Source organism: Pelodiscus sinensis, chromosome 1 (genome assembly GCF_049634645.1).
Source record: "Pelodiscus sinensis isolate JC-2024 chromosome 1, ASM4963464v1, whole genome shotgun sequence".
NCBI lineage: Eukaryota > Metazoa > Chordata > Testudines > Trionychidae > Pelodiscus > Pelodiscus sinensis.
The window spans coordinates 131,139,213-131,154,709 of record NC_134711.1 but is presented as its reverse complement, the minus strand read 5'-3'; the positions used below and the strand labels follow the sequence as shown (position 1 = coordinate 131,154,709).

The following is a 15,497-nucleotide window of genomic DNA, read 5'->3' as shown; positions in this document are numbered from 1 at the left end:
GTATCCTGAAATAACTGTGCAGTGTAGACGTACCCTTAGAGTTACCAGTTGGGGGTATGTCTCACTCTTTGAGAGTGAGTTATGGGCAAACATTACTCTTCTATATACAAAAGCAGTACATCCTCCAAGCATCTCTGCCTCATAATTAAATATCTGGGCATAAAGTCTTCTGTCCATCATCACAAGATGAATGGCAGTCTGTATTGATATGCAGTTGCATCTGGAGGAAAGAACAGCTCATTGTTTGTTGTGTCAAGGAAGAAATTCATTTTCAGAAGAGTCAAGTGATACGTGTTAGCTCTTGGACAATGTAATTCCTCCCTCTGCTCCTGTCTTTAATGCTTTTAAATGCTAGCAGCAATTTGATTCTCCCTAGTAGTTGAACACCCAGACTTCCTTTTATGTGAAATGCAGTATATAGCTCCTGACTTCTTAAGGTCCTGTAACGTCCCAAAGTGCAACTTTTATTGCCTAAAATTATCAGAGATGATGGGTCTGAGAGTGGTAGTGACTAAGGATGTTAACAGGCAGGTCACTGGCTAATCGTGTAGTCGATACAATTTGTATTGACTACACGATTAGTCGATAAGGGAAGGTGCCCTGTCCTGGCTTGCGCTGTGTCTAGGGCTACACCCACTGCGGCTCTACACTTTAAATGTAGGAGGAGCCGGACTGCCCGTGATGGGGAGGGGGCTACCCTCGCTGCAGCTCTGTTGACATAGCTCCATCTACTTGAGGATGTCAGAATAGCTGTGTGCATCAGGGTGTCCGTCCCCCGCCCCCCCCCACACACACACTATTGGAGGATATAGCTTTAGGCTGTGTGTATAGTAGAGTGGTACACCCACTTGGGGCTCGACCTCTGAGCCATTAATTATAGTTTCTACAGCTATGGAAGTGCTTCTCATATTGCTGTAGTTAATCCACCTCCCTGAGTGGCAGTAGCTAAATCAGTGGGAGAATTCTTCCATCAGCCTGGAGGTTGGGTCCATGGAGTGGAAGGCTGGAGATGGATGGCACGAGACAAATGGCTTGGTCATTGTCTTCGGTCCATCCCCTTCAGGGTACCTAGTGTTGGCCGCTGTCGGCAGACAGGCTACTGGGCTAGATGGACCTTTGGTCTGACCCAGTACGGCCATTGTAAGCTCAGGGTCGGGGGTCTCACTGGACCACCTTGATTTTCATGCATACCTGCCCTAGACGGCCACTTTCCTGTGCCTAGTGAGGAGGTCGTGGATGAGGTCCATGATGTCCGCACTAGACCAGGCGGGCGCCCGCCTCTTGCGGACCTGGGCAGGCTCCCGGGAGCCGCCAGCCTGGTCCCGGGAAGAGGCAGAGGGCTGGGTGGCAGCGGGTGGCTGGCTCGAGCTGTGCCAGGTGCAGGGTCGAGCTGTGCCAGGTGCTGCCAGGCTTGCACCTGGCACGGGCACCGTAGCCAGCCCGTGCCCCTTTAACGGCTCCCGGGGCCGGGAGGGGGGCAGAAGAGTTTCCCTGATGGTGCCCAGAGTGGCCACCAGGGCAAGCTGGGGAGGGCTAGCCTCCCACTAGTTCGAATTAAGTGGCTACACAGCCCTTACTTCGAACTACTTAATTCGAACTAGGCGCTAGTCTTCGTAGAATGAGGTTTACCTAGTTCGAATTAAGCGCTCCGCTAGTTCGAATTAAGTTTGAACTAGCGGTTTGCTAGTGTAGCGCCTATCAAAGTTAATTCGAACTAACGTCTGTTAGTTCGAATTAACTGTGTAGTGTAGACATACCCGGAGTGACCAAAACTGGCTTCTCTCATTCAGCATACAAATGTGTTGCCTATAAAATCTTTCTCTGCCATCATCCTTACTACTTTTCCATTCATACTGCAGAGCCAAATTAAAGGGAAAACGTGTCTCCAGCACCACTTAAATCCACCACTGAAGTAAAGGTCTTGGAAGTGGCTTTAAAGTAATACCACACCCCAAAATAAAAACCATTAGGAACAAAGTATAGTTTTATTTCCTCCTTTCTTCCATGACATTTACTTTATTCCAGAAAATCTTCACAATTCATGCATTAAAATATCACATGATTTGATATGATAGTAATTGTATTTTAGAGAGGATATTTAGGATTTTGAATCAACTAATTTGAAAAAAAAACTGGTAATTGAAAAATAGTTACAATAAACAACCTTGACTTAATTATTTCAAATCTCTCTTCTCTTCCAGTTCTTTGTCTTTCTTCTTGTAATTTTTGCCATTGAAGTAGCTGTTGCCATCTGGGGATTTGCAAATAAAGACACGGTAGGTTTTGAATTTTACAAGCTTTTGGCACTGAACTTCCACGCATTGGGCCAAATTAGCAAGGTTCTGTTTTACTAGAATGAATCCTTGAACAGCAATTGACTTTAGTCCCAATCCTGCGAACACTTTAAGATACATCTAAAGCATTGTTGCTTAACCAGTGGTGCAAGTACCCTTAGGAGTACTCGAGAAAAGTCTGGCGGGTACATCAACACAACTGAAATTTGGAGAGAACTGATTTTTTTTTTTTCTTCAAATTTTACAATGCTTTAGTTTTGTACTTTTTACACCAAAAATTTCATCACCTGCCCGGCTACGCTTAAGTTGTTTAAACAAATGTGTTGCAATGGTAGAACAAAAATTGTGTCCGAAAACTGTAGGTACTGGGGGTACAGTAGAGTCCAGGTTATCCGACCTTTGGTAATCCGACATTCTGCTTTCTCTGACATAGCTGAGGGACCATTGTCAGCCGAGCGCAGAGCAAGTATGCGGCCCTCAAGGCCAGCCGCCCTGGATTGCTATGCCGCATGCAGCCTCCCTGGCTGAAGAGGCTCCAGCAGCCTCCCACGGGTTGGAGCCTCCTCCCGACGCGGCTTGGTCCCCATCCCTGCCTGGCCCCTTCCCTCCCTGCAGCTCCCGGCTGTGGGCCGAGAGAATGTCCCTGTGCCTGGGAGCTGCAGGGATGGGGAGCAAGCGGCGCTGGCAGCTATCCCTTCTTCCCTGCACTCCCTATTATCTGACATTTTCGGTAATCTGACCACCTGTCGGTCCCGTTTAGGTAGGATAATTGGGACTCTACTATACTTAGACTTTTTTTTTTTTTTAAAGGGGTACTTTAGATCAGTGTTTCTCAGCCTTTTTCTATAAAGGAGCAAGTCTCCCAGCCTGGGTCAACAGAGCAGTGGCACTCTAAGGGTATGTCTAGATTACATGCCTCTGCTGACATATTTAAATATCCCCGGCTTCATTAAAATAAAAATGGCTGCCGCGCTGTGCCAACAATCAACTGAGCCAATGCAGCATTGTGGCCATTTTTATTTTAATGAAGCCGGGGATATTTAAATCCCGACTTCATTGACTATGTCAGGTAGCCTATTTTACATGCCTCTGTCGGCAGAGGCATGTAATCTAGACATACCCTAAAAGTAGCTGGGTCATCAGTGCTTTTAAGTTGTGGCTCAGGATTTGATGTCCATCCATCTAACTAAGCTTCAGAGCCCAAAATGCAACCTAAGATGCAACATATACTCAGCTATTTTTAGCCCACTGGTGTGAACCCTGCTTGCCCAAGTCTGTTGATCCAGGCTCAAAGGCTAGCTGCAACAGGTTGTGTAGCCATGCCCTTTAGGCCTGTAAGTAGGTCTATTAACTTCAACAGGAGTACTCAAATGCACAGAGGTAAGCAGGCACATACGTGCTTGCATGATATGGGCCTAAAGATGTAAGTATCTATGGAGGCATGTTTTCAGCCCCCTCAAATTCCCTCAAGATTTAGAGGTACACTCTAAAGCGGGTATCTTCTTACTTAGTCAAATATTGGAGAAAAAACAGAACCTGGAAGAACTGCATGATGTATCCATAACAATCTTTCACTGTTGTAACTCTTATCTTGCTATACCTATCCTCTCAATTCCTCCTTTAGTTATCTCCTTGCTTTTCTAAGGTTCATGCATATTTTTAGAGGTGCATAGGACTGAGTTTTTAGGAGGGTGATTACTTCTTCATGGGATGGAACATTTAAACTGTAAAATAGCAGATTTAAGTATAAAAAACTTCTTCAGGACAAAAAATAAATACCATAAATCAAGATTAAAACAGGATTATAGCTTTGCTGTATTTTGATAGATTATTGACGAAGTCAAGAAATTTTACAAAGAAACCTATGATAAGAGGAGCCAGCCAGCAGCTAGAGAAACCTTGAGAGCATTTCAACATGCGGTAAGTGTACAATCACACTTATTTCTTTTAAATGCATACAATGTCTATTTTTAAAAGCCAGACAATACATTAAGAATGAAGTGAAATATCCCATCTTATTTATGATGTCTAACCTTCAGTTTCAGCAAGTTTGGTCTACAGAGAGATGGCAGACTTTGAAAAGAAACCAAGTTTAAAAAAAAAACTGCATTGTGTGGGTAGTCTCCTAATCATGGTGTACCTGGTAGCAAAGACTGTATAGTGAAGGTTAAAAAGATTTTAACTCTAAGCCCTGGTCTACACTAAGGAGTTACTTTGAAATAATGAGCGGAGCGTCCACACTACCTAGACCATTATTTTGAAATAAAGGGCTGGTTATTTTGATATTATAACACCTGCTTTCCTCAAGGAATAACACTTATTTTGAAATAATAGTGTTAATGTGGACACTCCACAGCTGCTATTTTGAAATAAATACTCCCCAGAGTCATTCAGAGTATTTACTCCCCGGTTCTTCCTGGGGCTCTTAAGTCAAGGTAGTATGTCCACATTAAGGGAGCCTGCCTCAGACTAATTACAAGGCTTCGCTGTAGTGTGGACACAATATTTCAAAATAACTTATTTTGAAGAAATAACTCCCGTAAGAACTACTTCGAAATAATTGCCTGGTGTAAACATGCCCTCACGGTCCCTACATTTTTTGGTGAACATCTGAAAACTTTTTCCTTTGGGTCAGGAATTAAGGATCCCTCATATACTTGGTCTTGGCCCAAATTAATGTGTTTCTTTACATTTGAGCCATTACCATTTGAGAAACTTACTTTTTGTTTAAAAAAAAAAAAACAAAACTGTTCACACATCTTTAATCTAAAAATTTGGCACTGATTCTCAGAGGAAGTTTCACGGCTAAGACTGGGAAGAAAAAAACATAAATCATGTTTTAGATTACAGGATTATCTTTGAGCCCAATTTTGCAATTTTTGCTGACAAGATGCATATAATTGTTGGGTACAATGCAATGACTCTGTTACATTAGATGCGTATCCATAGTGCTATGGAACAGGATGTGTAAACAGTCTGGTGCCATTTTTGCACTAATGTGGAACTACACAAGCCAACCAAATTATTGAACAAGCTCTTTTAAAAAATTTTAAAAATGTAAACGGAACATTAGAAATTAAGGTTCCTGTAGCAATGTTGTCACTTATACAATGGTTTTGATGAGGGGTGTTTTTTTTTTTTTTTTTTTTTTTTTTTTTTGGTGGTACATGTGAATTCAGTAATTTTTAGTGTTAAAAAACTCTTTACTTCCTGACTTGTTCAAATTCTCTTACTGTAAGGCTAACAAAGATATTATGTTAATATAAAGCATTTAGTGGCATAATCAAAATTATTGATGTACTTTAAATATTTGAAACGCTCCTATTTGAGTAACCTGTGTTTGTTTTAGATAATCTAAAATCTCAAAGGTCTTAAAGATTTTTTTTATTTTCTCTTGTAGCTAAACTGTTGTGGTCTCACAGGAGTTCTTGAACAGACATTCCTGGACACTTGCCCCAAAAAGGACTTACTTGAGACTCTTACAACTAAGGTAACTGAAGACTGAACTCATTGCATGTAGTGTCTCCCTGCCATTACACCTACATTTGACAGGGAACAGACTAGAGGTACGCATGTGAATAATGAACTATGAGCCAAATAATCCCCTTCCCTAACAACTCCCTTCTTCTCCCGTCCCCCAGGTTATTTTACTTTTTATACATACAAGTATCCAGATAAATACAAGTGACTCTGCATCTCTGCTAACTGTAGGGAGGCTCAACTAGTCTGGTAATGGCAAAGCATAGAATCATAGGACTGGAAGGAACCTCAAAAAGTCACCAAGTCCTGTCCCCTGCACTCCTAGCAGAACAAATACCAGCTTCATCTGTAGCCAGTGTTTACCCATCTCTTAAATCTCCAGTGATGAAGGTTACACAACTTCCTCATGCAGTTTATTCCAGTGGTTTCCCACCCTGACAGCTAGGAAGCTTTTCCTAATGACTTCTTTGTTTTGGTTTTCAACAAGAAGGTTGCTGGCTATCAGCTGCCTAACAGTGAATTCCAGTGAAAATGGGGTAGGATCAGAAGTTTAAAATAGGAAAAGAACAAGATAAAAATTACTTAAGCTAGTTAAATGTCTTAAAGTCACTGGAGCCTGATGAAATACATACTGGAAAACTCAGGGAGTTGACCGAGGGAGACCTGAGCCTTTAGCTATTATGTTTGAAAAGTCCTGGTGGACAGGAGAGATTCCAGAAAACTAGAAAATGGCAAATATAGTGCCCATCTATAAAAAGATAAATAAGGACAATCCAGGGAATGACTAGTCAGCTTAGTAAGCTTGACTAGTCAGCTTAACTTCTGTACCAGGAAAGATGACAGAGCAAGTAATTTAAGGAATCGATTTGCAAACACCTAGAAGATAAGGTGACTAAGAAATAGTCAGTATGGGATCTGTCAAGAGCAAATCATGTCAAGCCAAACTGATGGCTTTCTCTGACAGGATATCGAGGAAGTCTTCATCCTCCCTGATCGAGCTAGTGGTATATCTAGACTTCAGGGAGACTTCTCCTTAACAAGCTAGGGAAATGCAACCTAGATGGACCTACTATAAAGTGGGTGCATAATTGGTTGGATAACTGTTCCCAGAGAGTAGTTAGCGGTGCTTCATGAGACTTTAACGGTTACCTTGTACCCAGGGAGCAACTGCAGGCGGCAGTCTGCTCTAGCCCACTGGAAGCAGCCAGGCTGAAGCAGCCACCATGTAATCAGTTAATTGGTTAAAATTTAAATACTTAACCAGTTGACTCATTGAATGGGATTTTACATCCCTACTTAGCAGTCATGCCGGAAGGGTGTAACAAGTGGGATTCTGCAGGGATCAGTTCTGGGTCTGGTTCTGTTCAATAGTGTCTTCAACAATTTAGATCATGGCATAAAGAATGCGCTTAAAAGTTTGTGGACCGTACCAAACTGGGAGGGCTTGCAAGTACTTTCAGGGATGGGGTCATCATTCAAAATGGTCTGGGCAAGTTGCAGAAATGGTCTGAGGTAAATAGGATGAAATTCTAAAAGGACAAACACAAAGTACTTGAGAAGGAATAGTCAGTTAACATATACAAAATGGGACAGGAGTACTTCGAAACATCATTCTGGGATGTATTAGCAAGAGTGTTTGTAAATAAGAAGCAAGTAACTTTTCCTCTTTACGCCTCAGTGTTTAGACCTCACTAGAGAATTTAAAATCTTATAAGCATTCCACTGACTGAACAATTGCATGCTCTGATGTCTGCTTCTACTAATAGTACAATTATTTTTGTGTATGAATTATATCTGAGTGCAACATTCTCCAGTTTCTAAGGAAGTTGAAATATCAGGCCTCTTTTCTTTCTCCTTCCCCACCCCCACCCCCTTTATGCATCTGTATTCCATGCACCACTGACTTCCATCTTTTCCAGTCTTCTGTTGAAGTTTTAGCTTCTTCCTCTGTAATTCTGGTAACGGTCTGTGGTGCATTTCCATTTTATCCAGGGCCCACCTCATCCTTTCTTTTTTCCTGAGAGTTTCAGACTAATGCCTGTTTTATGATGTGCGGGTGTTACCTAAATGTATGTCCTACTCATTTCCATTTGGTTGTTTCCTGTCTTTTACTAGAGTTATTTAATGTGTGAATTTTTTTTATGCCCATATGATATTGAGGAGTTGTCCAAGATAGCTTTTTATGAAAACTTGGGAGTTTAAATGGTAGGGTCTTATGTCTCCAACTTTCAGCATCATATTGTAAGACTAACTTTCCCTAGTGTGGTAAATAGCTGATGTTTAATTTGAAGGGTAAGACTTCCCTATAAAATGAGAGCTATGCTGGTGGGACCACATCTCCTGGTAGGGTCACTGGTGCCAAACAGGTCAAAAGTCGGAGCTAGCTAATGGCAGTCGATTGGATGTCTTGGAAAAGCTTCTTGTGGGGGGCAGGTGGAGTGGCTATTGTTTGGGGGGGGGGTTTGGTTTTGTTTAAAAGATTACAGAAACTCGCACTACTGCATCCTTAATTCAGCATAACTTTTGGCCTAAAACAGGACCAATCACTGTGGGAAATGAGCTTTCAATCCTAAATTTTGAAACTAAATAGCTTTAGCTTATTAGAGAGACTCCACATAAGGCTTTGCATTGGTTTAATTAGTTTAACATTTAGTTTGATGCAACACTGAATACAGATAAGACCACAGTTGCTTGGCTTTGTCATTTGCAATATTGGTTTCACTGATTCTCCAGTTGCCATGAGAGGTAACCCCCACCAGCTAAGATCCTGGATGAGCCCCTGCTTGTAACTGCCACGAGGCAGACTTGAACCTGGGCCTCTGGAGCTTAGTGTAGGAGCTCAAGCTTATACCTGAAAGGTATAAGCTTGAGCTATAAAACCAGCTGGCTTTACAGATTAAGCTGTAGTTCCTCCTACTCTAAGCTCCAGAGGCCCTAAGTTCCAATCTGCCTGGTGGCAGTTATATGTACACAAAATATTAGCGTTTTAAAATGTAACAGTTCAGGTGCTAGCAAAGGTCAGCCGCTATAGTTTTAACCACCATGCTATAGAGGCCTGCTCTAAACAGGGTTAGGAAAAGTGGCAGCTAAAACTTTAGTAGCTGCTGGTAATGTATACACATTCCATTGACTGAGGGTAGTGACTGGAAATTCTAGCATGGGAAAAGCCTACCCCAGATAAGGCTCTCCCACCCCATAGAAAAAACCTGAAAGTTCTAGTATACAAAAGAAGAGGGGGTGGAGAGAATTGTGCATCTGTTTTTAAAGGCAACCCATCTTCCCTTTCCCGTTCTTGGCAGGCCACTTTCAGGAGATAAATGTTTGCGTGTATTGTAATTGGATCAGGCTTAACATTTGCTGTCTGATCAGGTCAGGGTGGAGTGCTGTTCATAGTGCCACAGAATCTTGTAAGCCCAAACTGCCTATCTTAAAATACCGTTTCAAATATAAGCTTATCTGCTCTCCCACCCCATCCCCCCTTTTTTTTTCCAGTCATGCCCTGCAGCCATTGAGGATGTCTTTAATTCTAAATTGAATGTTATTGGAGCAGTTGGTATTGGCATTGCTGTGGTAATGGTAAGTTCCTGGGATCCTTTAGGTCAATGGCATCTGAGGGGGGGGGGGGGATTGCAATTGGCCTTTTCCATGTAAGATGTGATATGATCATTAGCCAATCCTCTCATGCTTCCCCACACACAAATGCCATCAAGAACAATCCTGCCTCTATGACTTCAGGACAACACAGTGTGCTTTGTATTGATTTAAACGGTGTAGTCAGCCATCTGAGCAAATGGTATTTACAACTGTGCTTTGGTACTTTCGGCTTTCATTCTAAAGACTCTCTAGAATTGTGATCCAAGAGCAAAAATTTCCCGTTTATATTTGCCCTGAAAACTGATATTTGTATTCTAGTCAAACTGCATCTTTTTCCTCTCCCACCTCACCCCAGAGAAAAGTGAGACTAGTTTGTTCCCTTTCTTGCCAGCTGTTCACATACCCAACCAGTTACATCCCGAAACCTGAGCTAAGAAAATTACTTAAAAATATAAAATAAAATTAGTGTGAAGTTGGAGTATCTTGCCTCTCTCCCTGCCAGCATCATGCTCAGGCACTTGTAAATCTGTGCCAGGCAGAGAACGAGGCTAAGCTGTTCGAAGAACAACTGTTCTTTATCACTCTTTGGAGACCGTATGCAGGGTTTTATTGAAACTGGTGGAACAACAGCACTTCCATACACAACCTCAGGCCCACCCAGGCTGGAAGAGGAGGATGCAGGGGACAACAGCCCAGGGGCCCAGTGGAATGAAGGGGGGGCAACTCTGACCCATGCCTTTTAAATAGTGCTGCTGTAGCAGTAGCTGTGGGGAGCCCCAGAGTTCAGATCTGCAGAGCAGTAAGGCAGAGAGAGTGGAGCTCTCTGCTGCTTTATAAGTCCCGCTCAAGTCAGCTGAGTGGTGGCAGGACCTCCCTGGAGTTTTGAGGCCCCATCCGGGTCCACAGAGCAGCAGGGTGGAGGGAGTGGGACAGAGGGAGCGGGGCAGAGAGAGCTGGGCTGGGAACAGGGGAGCAGTGGAAGCCTGGCGGGGAAGAGGAAGTGGGAGCAAGTGTCAAGGGGGACAGAGGAACTGGGCTAGGAATGCAAAAGAGCAAAAGGGTGCAGATAGGGGTAGGTAGGGACAGCTGGGAAAAAGGGGGGGCTAAGCTGAATGGGGGGAGAAGTTAGGGGAAGGAGGATGAGAGGGGCACCTTCAGGCGGGTGGGATATGGACAGTGACTGATCAGAGGGTCCTCTGAGGCATCATGCTCCGTTGGGGTGGGGGTGGCTTGTGGCTCCCTCCAAGGGAGGGAGATGGGGGAGTGGAAGAATGTGTTTTGTCCTGGGGCCCGAAATTCCTGTTGGTGGACCTGCACAACCTGCTTCACACACTGCTGCCCAAGAATGGGGTGAGGACCTTAATTTTAACAGAGGGCACCTCAGTCTATCTGTTCCTCTCTGAGGAGTGTTCTTTGCCTCCCTTGTCTTTAAGATCAGAGAGGTCATGGTGGTGACTTTTATAATGGGGGGTGTCTTGTTTAAATAGCTACAAAAACGAACATGCCCTATGGAAGTAATTTGGCTCATGGGCTAGGGAAAACAAGAGCACCTGCACTTTGGCTTTCTGGTGCTTCAAAGCTCCCAAAAACTTATAATATGCGAAATGAGTCTGCTTTCCTCTTCCAGATCTTTGGCATGATCTTCAGTATGATACTCTGCTGTGCTGTCCGCAGAAACCGAGAAATGGTCTAAGGGATTTAACAAAGAAGATCTCTGCATTCTAGAAATGGCTGTCACTAATGTTAGCATTCTTAACGCATTCTAAAATTATATATTTGTTACCTTTTTAATGCTTTATTTGGTATTGATGTTTTACTTACTGCTTTTTATGTTTACAAAGTTTAAAATAAATCCAATGATAAAAGATACTATATTTTAGACTAAAGTCAAAGATATTGTACATAAAACAATTTGTCCTTAAGTGGCCATCTGTTTCTTGAAACTTATCATAATCAGGATGTAATTTATGTTGGAGACAGTTTGATACTTAATAAAGATTAAGACCTTAAATGTGGAGTGATTCGATTCTTCATTCTGCCCACACACACTTTTCTGCCATTACACCATGTTGTCAGCCGCCTGTGTACAGAAAGGACTCTAGTCTTGGAGACTGACCCTGCACTCCATCCCTCTGCCTATGTCTGATGAGGGTGACATGGTGAGTGGGGGGAGAATGGCTGGCAGTGGGAAGCATTCAGATCTATTAGCTATTGTTATTGCAGTGCTGAAAGGTGCCTCGTTTTTATGCTAAAGTGTCTCGAGGACATCCTCTGGGTGTAACCTAGTACTGTTTATATTACAGTGCGTCAATTAAAGGGCAGAGCCTTCGAAGTGTTGGTGCTCTACAAAACACAAACAAAAGATAGTCCCCTGCCCAAAAGAGCGTCCAGTCTTTTTCTGCTGCTTAGCCCAGAGGGAGGCAAGTGAGAGTGCTTCATTTTACCATAGCAAGATAAAAGCACAAAGTTGTTCGACATACAGCTCTGGGCATGTTTTTTCCTCTTTACTTCACATGTTAACAGTGAGCTAACAAACTCAATAATGAGCAAACAAAAAGCAGCTGGTATTGATCACAAAATGAATGTTATTCAATTGGTAGCAACTATTACTGTATTCACTTGTAATTCATTCTCTCTCTCTCACTAAAATGATACAATGGCTGAGTTTAACTACATTCTTCTGTGAAATGTGAGAAGGTAGTACCTTAAAGCAGTGTTTATAGGGTTGTCCATTTTGGTTGCACCTTTTTCTGGAGGCTTCATCACATGACAATTTTTAATTAAAAAAAGATTAAACTTTAATTCCTGGAGCCCAAGACAATCCAGAGGGGTTAGCAACTGTAGTGGGGATCGTAGCTTAAAAGCGAAATATTTAACTAAAAAGCTGGCTCCCCCCTATTATTGTCAACTTTGCTACAATATCCATGCAGTGCTTCATTTAAAAAAAAATCTGCACTGGGGAAAATCAAGCTTTTTAAGCTAGGAAATGACAAGTCAAGGTAGAATGTTCAGACTTAAACTCCTCTTTTTGTGCATATGTATGTAAAGCACAGCCTTTAATTACACTATTGTTTCTCAAATTAACATTGCATAAATTCTTTTGAAACCCTTGTTTCAGAGGGGTACCCATATTAGTCTATCTGCAAAAACAAGCTAGTCGCATGAGACTTGTTACCATGCAAAGCATTGAATTAAGCTGTATGAAGTGAAAATTCATCAACTTTTTTATAAAGAATCTCTCAGATGCAGACAGCTTGAAAACCACTAGTATTTTAAGGGCATCAGGAAAGGATTCAGCTGTGTCAGTCAGGGTACATCTACACAGCAGGTCTAAAGTCAAATTAAGCTACGCATCTTCAGCTGTGCTGATTACTTAGTTGAAGTCAAAATAGCTTAACTCGACTTTAGGTGCTGTCAACAGAGCTGGAAGTCAAAGGAAGAGCATTCTTCCTTCAACATTTCACAAGGAGCAAGAAAAGAGGGTTACCATGAATTGGAGTAAGAAGTCCTCCAGCTCTCCATTTTTAAATATAGGCTTGCTGTGTAGATGCACACCACGTTATTTCGGAATAATGTCAATTGTTCCGAAATAATGCTGGCAGTGTAGACACACCCTCAGACACTTTACAGCCTGGATAGTTTGTAGGAAGGAAGTTACCTCAGAGCAGCAGCCTTTAAGCCTGGCTTTATGGAAGGAACACGTAGTAATGTCACTGAGCATGTTCAGATTTTCCTCAATGATTTAACGTCATGTGTTCTTTCCCCAGAGATGTTGGGGCTATTGTGTGTCAAATTTCATGTTCCCATCCGAAAACAAAGTTATAATAGAAACTATTTTTCAGTCTTAATTACAGTGGCTGCTTCCAGCAGCCACTGTAATTGAAGTATACAGAAACCAAAAACAACACGGCAGCTGTGCAAAGGAGAAACGCTAATGCTGCCATGGAACCTTTAGTTTGTGATACCAGCCCCTTTTGCAGTTATTCTGAATATTGTGTTAAGGTGTGAGGAGTGAGTAGCAGGGGTTCTGTATTTAAAAAAAAAAATTTTTTTTGGCTAGAGCAGGGGGTGCTGAGTCTCTGGCATGCCACAAGCTCTGAGACTGTTTGTTTACCTGAGCAGCTGAAGGCATGGCTGCTCACAGCATCTGCAGTTTGCCCTTCCTAGCCAATAGGAACTGTAGAAAGTGGCCGGGTCACCACTTCCTGCTGTTCCCATTGGCTAGGAATGGTGAACTGCAGCCACTGGGAATTGTGGCACTCTGCCTGTAGATGCTCAGGTAAACAAACAGTCTTGCAGCCTGCCAGTGGCTAACTCTGATGAACCATGTGCTGGAGGTGTGTCTTGCCACCTCCTTGCCAACCTAGAGCATTCCATTGAATCAGAAGACTTGCACTCTAATTTCTACTTTGCCAGAGACCTGCAGTGTGATCTTGAGCACATTGCTGTGCCTCAGTTTACTCCACACACACTTCTCACACTGCAAGCTATGAAGCAGAGAGTCTCACTAGGTGAATCTAGTGCTTAGCACAATGGGGTCCTGATCTCAATTGGGGTCTTTAGGTATTACTGCAACATAAATAATGTGTTCACTATTTTGTTCTCTGCTCAAGTGTGGACAGGCAACATTAGGGTGGTTATTGCAAGACTAAGTAATGTTTATCTTGCCATGCAAAGACCCCAGAGAGTGCATATTTTTCTTGGTAAGGGCTGAATTGCTGCCCTGCCCTGCTCCTCTTAAAGTTTAGTTGAATTTGCATCTATTGACTGTTAATACCTACATTTCATATAGAGAACGGTATGCCAGTATGTATTTAAAGTCCTGTGCTGTGCATGCTTAACATGCAGTTTTTTAAGGGTTCCTAGCTTTAGTTCAAAATCAACAAGGCAAGTTGTGCATACATCATTCAGGATAATGCTAATATCACAGTTCCACAGACAGAAAGGGCTTCAAAGCAAGCAGGGCTAGGCTCAGCTCCCTCTGTGCATGGGAGACTCCCTGAGGGGAAAACCCAATGGCTAGACTAGCATGACTTTCCGCAAATGCCTTCAACTGAAAAGTTTTTCCGCTAAAAGCATTTGCGGAAAAGAGCATCTAGATTGGCACAGATGCTTTTGCGCAAAAGCACTTTTTGTGGAAAAGCATCTGTGCCAATCTAGATGCAGTTTTGCGCAAGAAAGCCCCAATCGCCATTTTTGCCATCGGGGCTTTTTTGCGCAAAATAGTCCTCCCCTGTCTACACTGGCCCTCTTGTGCAAATACATTTGCACAAGAGGGCTTATCCCTGAGCAGGAGCATCATAGTATTTGTGCAAGAACAATGACAATCTTACATTAGATCATCCATGTTCTTGCGCAAATTCAAGTGGCCAGTGTAGCAAGCTGGCAAGTTTTTCCACAAAAACTGTTCTCAGAAAAACAACTATTAAAACTAGGAAACAGACAAGTATGAACATTAACTCAGTACAGTCCAGAGCTAAATTTCCTGGGTTTCTATGTTTAGAAGGTGGCTTGTGCCTGAGGGTTACTGTATAATTACTATGATCCTATATGAATCCACATCTCTGTTTCTGCTTGTCAGCAGCTGTATGAAAATGACCTAGTTCAACCTGGCAGCATTCAGGATTTCAAGTACTAGCAGAAGTCACTTTTAAATAAAGCTGTAGCATCTACATGTTTGCAGGCTTCATTAGCAGAGATAATAGATGAGTAAGATTTTCCACTGTGGGATGTAGACTTCTACATTCTGGTCTTGTAGAAAATGAATCCACAAGGCAGCTATTCACAGAGTCTGAATGTTTCACTTTGCCAAATGCTTGTGTGATGTTCAATAGAAATTCAGACTAAGTAGTGACCTTTTATGCATTTTTCTTAACACTGGTTTTATCATACATTTCCAGTAAATCCAGTTGTCACAGCCCTGCTGTGGTGTTGTAGTGCAGAAACAGCTCTTGCTAATCTGTGAACATGAAGTATGGCAGAAGTGTTTAAGATTTTGGTGTATTGCAGGGACATGTGAATGAATTTAAGATTATAAAATCATTACACAATGGAAGAAAATCCAAGCTCATGATCTGACTGAAAAGTCAAGTATGTCAATGTTTCTCCAACCACCTTCGCACTTCCATA

The 15,497-nt window shown here is 42.4% G+C and overlaps 1 protein-coding gene across 1 annotated transcript in view; it reads left to right on the top strand.

Annotated features, from left to right (window-relative positions):
* The window catches only part of CD9 (CD9 molecule), a 42,860-nt gene extending 31,481 nt beyond the window's left edge, over positions 1-11,379 (top strand). Inside the window, 5 exon segments of the mRNA NM_001286914.1 lie at positions 2,202-2,276; positions 4,122-4,214; positions 5,695-5,784; positions 9,267-9,350; positions 10,996-11,379. Coding sequence (NP_001273843.1) covers positions 2,202-2,276; positions 4,122-4,214; positions 5,695-5,784; positions 9,267-9,350; positions 10,996-11,061 — 408 coding nt within the window. The 3' untranslated portion in view covers positions 11,062-11,379.
* The last annotated feature ends 4,118 nt before the right edge of the window (positions 11,380-15,497 follow it).